Source organism: Phymastichus coffea, unplaced genomic scaffold (genome assembly GCF_024137745.1).
Source record: "Phymastichus coffea isolate CEN01 unplaced genomic scaffold, Cenicafe_Pcof_1.1 PCOF00161, whole genome shotgun sequence".
Classification (NCBI taxonomy): Eukaryota; Metazoa; Arthropoda; class Insecta; order Hymenoptera; family Eulophidae; genus Phymastichus; species Phymastichus coffea.
The window spans coordinates 79,825-83,886 of NW_026706972.1; the positions used below are offsets into that span (position 1 = coordinate 79,825).

General features: G+C 46.6%; 1 protein-coding gene across 1 annotated transcript; it reads right to left on the reverse strand.

Moving 5' to 3' along the window:
• Window positions 1–1,422: 1,422 nt before the first annotated feature.
• On the reverse strand, window positions 1,423–3,518 carry LOC131672868 (uncharacterized). The gene is made up of 4 exons (XM_058950370.1): window positions 3,201–3,518; window positions 2,030–2,371; window positions 1,805–1,960; window positions 1,423–1,736 (listed from the first exon to the last, which is right to left on the reverse strand). The coding sequence occupies exons 1-4, from the start codon at window positions 3,351–3,353 to the stop codon at window positions 1,647–1,649; spliced, it is 741 nt and encodes a 246-aa protein (XP_058806353.1). The 5' UTR covers window positions 3,354–3,518; the 3' UTR covers window positions 1,423–1,646.
• Window positions 3,519–4,062: the final 544 nt, after the last annotated feature.

Here is a 4,062-nt window from a genome sequence, read left to right on the forward strand (position 1 = left end):
TTAGAAAGTAAACGGCAGGAAAACGATCGGCGAGAGTACATCAAGTATCTCGCGGTTAGCAGCTGCACGCGCTCGCTCGCGGGAAAGTGTAACGTAACGCGGACGAGAGTCCGCGCGATGCACTTGTGTGGGAGAATCCTTCGCTCCGTGTAATCGTTATGCAAACGCAACCACGTATCTCGTCCGCCTCTCGCCCCTCGCCCCTCGCCCCTCGCCGGCTGCATAACAGCCTCGCAAAAAGCTGTCGCGCTTTTCTCTGCCGGCCAAATCGCATTCTCATCAATCGGCGGCCAGATGAATTTATCGGCGCCAAGCGAAATTCAATTGGGCCGACAAGAAGCGAGCGGGCGTCCGAGAGGACGGCCGAGAGGGCAGACTGCGCGCGGGACTAATTAACATCCGTTTTCGACGTTGGCGCTCTGGCGACGAGCGCCGCTATGCATGAAGCTGCGGCTCGATGCTGCTCTTCCTGGAATGCTTTGACCTACATTCTTTATATTATCCGTGTATCGCCGCTTTGCCGCTGCGCAGTCCGCGGCGAGCACGAGCAAATGGGCTTGATGAAAAACACTAGGTTCGACGCACTGAGCCGATAGTGCGCTGCATTGTTCCCATCGGCGATCACCGAATTTCAAGCGGGACATTTCAGCAACGCTGAACGCGCGCTAAAAATCGCTCCAATCCAGTCAAAGGAACCTTTGCCGATAAGTAAGCGAGAGAGCTTCTGGGAAACGTAATAGGCTCCCTCCTTTCTCGAAGCCACTCGACAACGTCGCCGGCAGCACGGAACATGCATCGACAGTCACTCGGCTGTGGGTGCTTGCGTAAAAAGTGCATTCAAATGGTGACGCAACTGACCTTGATACGTCTTGAGGATCTTTGAACGTTCTCGAAAAAAGACGGCGACTCGTTACGCGGGAAGAGCGCTCGTAGGATTTTCAGTTGAAAATTCGATGCTCTCTTGCGATGTGCTCCGGAGTCCGCGTTACGGTACGCCCGAGCTCAATTTTCAAATGTCCGGAAAATATCTGCGCGAAAGAATGTAGCGCGCGCGTTCGCAGCCCTGAGCAATTTGGGTTATCGAGCAGCGACGACGCGACAATTTGAGCTTTCAGGTGAATGTACGTAGACGATTAATAACGTCGGGAGGAAAGGTGCAACAACAAAAACGGGAGAAATTCTCGCGCGGAAATATAGGATTAACCACGGGGCTCCGCGGTAAAGCGATATTTGAACAAGACTTCATACGTTTCAGTCGAATAAATAAAGCTCTCGTTGGAATAAGCAAACAATGCGGGCTCGAAGAGCCGGGGGAAATCCTTGGAAAAAGTGCAGATGAAAAGTGGAAAATACGAAAGCACAGGTGCACGAAAATGTTTCGTAGCAAAAATAATATTTATTCATAACTCGTACAAACTAGCATCCGCTTGTTCAAACATTACATGTATATGTTCGTATTTGAGCGGCCAATCATCCGCCTGGCTTGTTGTACAAAAATCCAAATACCGCAGCGCCAAGCGGAAAAACGAATTCAGGAGAAGTGGTACTCGCCGGGAGCGAGTATTTTTGTTGATTTACTTTTTACGTCACGCGCAGTCGCTCACTCATTATTTACAACGGCCAACCAATTGGAGAAAACACACGCATCAGTGGAAGCCATGGAAGTCGCTAAAGTGATGTTCGTGGTGATGGTCCTTTACGAAAACTGGGTACGACTCTTTAACGACGTACGGTACCTTGAAAACGACAATAGGTCAGACAGCACAATTCATTCAGCGTGCAATTAACTCGATGCACACTGTACCTTGACAGGGTATGGAAGGGGCTTTTCCACTGCGACCGGTACCTTGTAAGGCACGTGTACTGGGTAGGGCTCCTCGACGGCTACCTTCACAGGCACGTGCACTGGATACGGAACTGGCTTCTCGACGGGCACAGGAATGTGTTTTTCCACTGGGACCTACGCCCGCAAACCGTTACAACATCTTCGTCTCCCTGAATATAAGTGAAATAAACAAAAGAAGCTCACTGGGTACGGAGCAGGTACGTGGTATGGGACAGGTCTGTCGACTGGGACCTTCACGTGAACTGGGTATGGTACGGGAATTTCCTTCTCGACTGGGTATGGTGCGGGTACTGGTACTTTTACTTCTTTGTGAATGGTCACGCCGGTTATATGGCCCTCGTCGTGATGTAGCGAAGCATGGCTTAATTCTAAGCCACCACCGAAACCACCAAAGTCATGACCAAGACCAACGTCAAAAAGGCCGCGTTTGGTTTTACTGTCGGTTGATTTCTCCTCGGACTTTTTGGCATCGGCCTTCTCGGGCCGGGCCGAGACTGCTGTCATCAGCGCTGAGAAGAGAATTACCTAAAGAATCCAGAGAAAACAATTTGCTTCACTGCCTTCCCATTCGTCGATATTTTTTTCCATAATTCCGCCTATGGAGTACCAAACGTTCATTGCTTCGTAAGCTCATACTATGTGAGCAATTCTTTACATTAAATCACTCGTGACGAAGGCAGATCACTAATTACCAACAAAAGAAACTAAGTCAATCTCACAGACGATCGTTCATACGCGCGGCTAAGTTTCGCCATAAAACGCGCTTGGAAAGTGCAACAGCGGATATGTGTAAGCATTAATCACACGCCGCCGCTATATTTTTCTCTTCTCACTCGCAACTGTTATGGTTCATGAGTTGCAACTATGCGTTAGTTAAGTAATCGAACTTCTTTTTTTTTCGTGGCAGTATGTAAATCGCAGCGCATAATCAAGTTACTCGATCAAACGTTCATTATTGTTTTTTTCTTCTAACGCGTCAGGATTGAGTGTTGCGCTCGAGTGCCGTTTCCACGCGGCGTTGGTGCGTATCGCGAGAGGAGATGCAAATATTATTACGTTAAAGCTATTCTATTAAGCAATTGTCACCAGCGTTCTACCCTTTGTCGTCAAAACGCAAACAAATTTTTTAAAAAAACACGTTAAAACAACACAATGAAATAAGCACAGTCCGACCCCAACCAAAAAAAATTAAATAAACGAGTAAAATCCACATATACACAACAGTAGTGTTCATCACGCGACGAACTCGTCACTCCCAAATTTAAAAAAAAAAATAGAAAAAAAAAAAGAAACAAAAAGGGGAAAACAAACGTGTAGATGAGGTGGGCGGCCTAGAAAAGCACACGGGGCTCACCTGTACTCTCATGGCGAAAACCGTTGGATCCACTGACCGGAGCAAGCGGCAATCAGCCGCATATATACCTGCACTTTCGCCGCGCCATACGCACACGCCACCTCCCGATATTATAACGCCATACTCTCTCGGGAACGCGCCGTTCATATACATCCTACCACACACATCTCTCTCCTTTTTCCCACGTAGGTTCGCCGGATGCTGCTACTGCCGTTGCTACATAGACAAAGAGCAAAGTCGAGGCAGGTGGACAACTTGCGGCTTGGATAATTGGAGCCAGTGACTTGGAACTTTTTTTGTCGTTCTTCTTGTTATTGATGAGGGTTTGATGGATTCGAGGTCGTTATGGGAATACTTTTTGAATTACGTAGGCCTCTGGTTAAGAGCCTTTTGTTCGATGTCAGTTGTATCGCGAGGACTTAGACAAGAAAAGCAGTGATTTGAATGCTCGTGTTGAGACCTGAACCAATTTACAATAGATGTTGTAAAACCAACGAAAGATAATTTTAATTAATTTTGTTAGGCAATGCATAGAATGAAAATGAAGTGTGTCTATAATAGTCATGAGAACGTATTTGACGAATTAGTTGGAAAACTAATAATTCTAATAACAGTTATTTTCACGTAGATGTAATCGACGAAGCACTCTAATGAAATTCATAATTCAAGAAGAAACTTGACTCTAATCGCGTACATAGCTTCCACTGACAAGTCCTCTGATTAATTGGAGACTCGAAGAAAAATGCAACAAAACTTTCATCAAAACAAAATTACGTAATCGGCTTGCTCACGCCAGTACAGCATTCGTCGAGGAAAACAGTGAACAGTGCGGCATATTTTCCATTAATCACGAAAAATCGTA

What these genes read in the sequence shown, in the direction of transcription:
- LOC131672868 (XM_058950370.1), bottom strand. Translation starts at nt 3,353, where the DNA reads ATGTATATGAACGGCGCGTTCCCGAGAGAGTATGGCGTTATAATATCG. An exon ending in TTTTCGCCATGAGAGTACAG is followed by an intron (nt 2,372 to 3,200) that starts GTGAGCCCCGTG and finishes TGGATTCTTTAG; the next exon opens with GTAATTCTCTTCTCAGCGCT. An exon ending in CCCTTCCATACCCTGTCAAG is followed by an intron (nt 1,737 to 1,804) that starts GTACAGTGTGCA and finishes GTCGTTTTCAAG; the next exon opens with GTACCGTACGTCGTTAAAGA.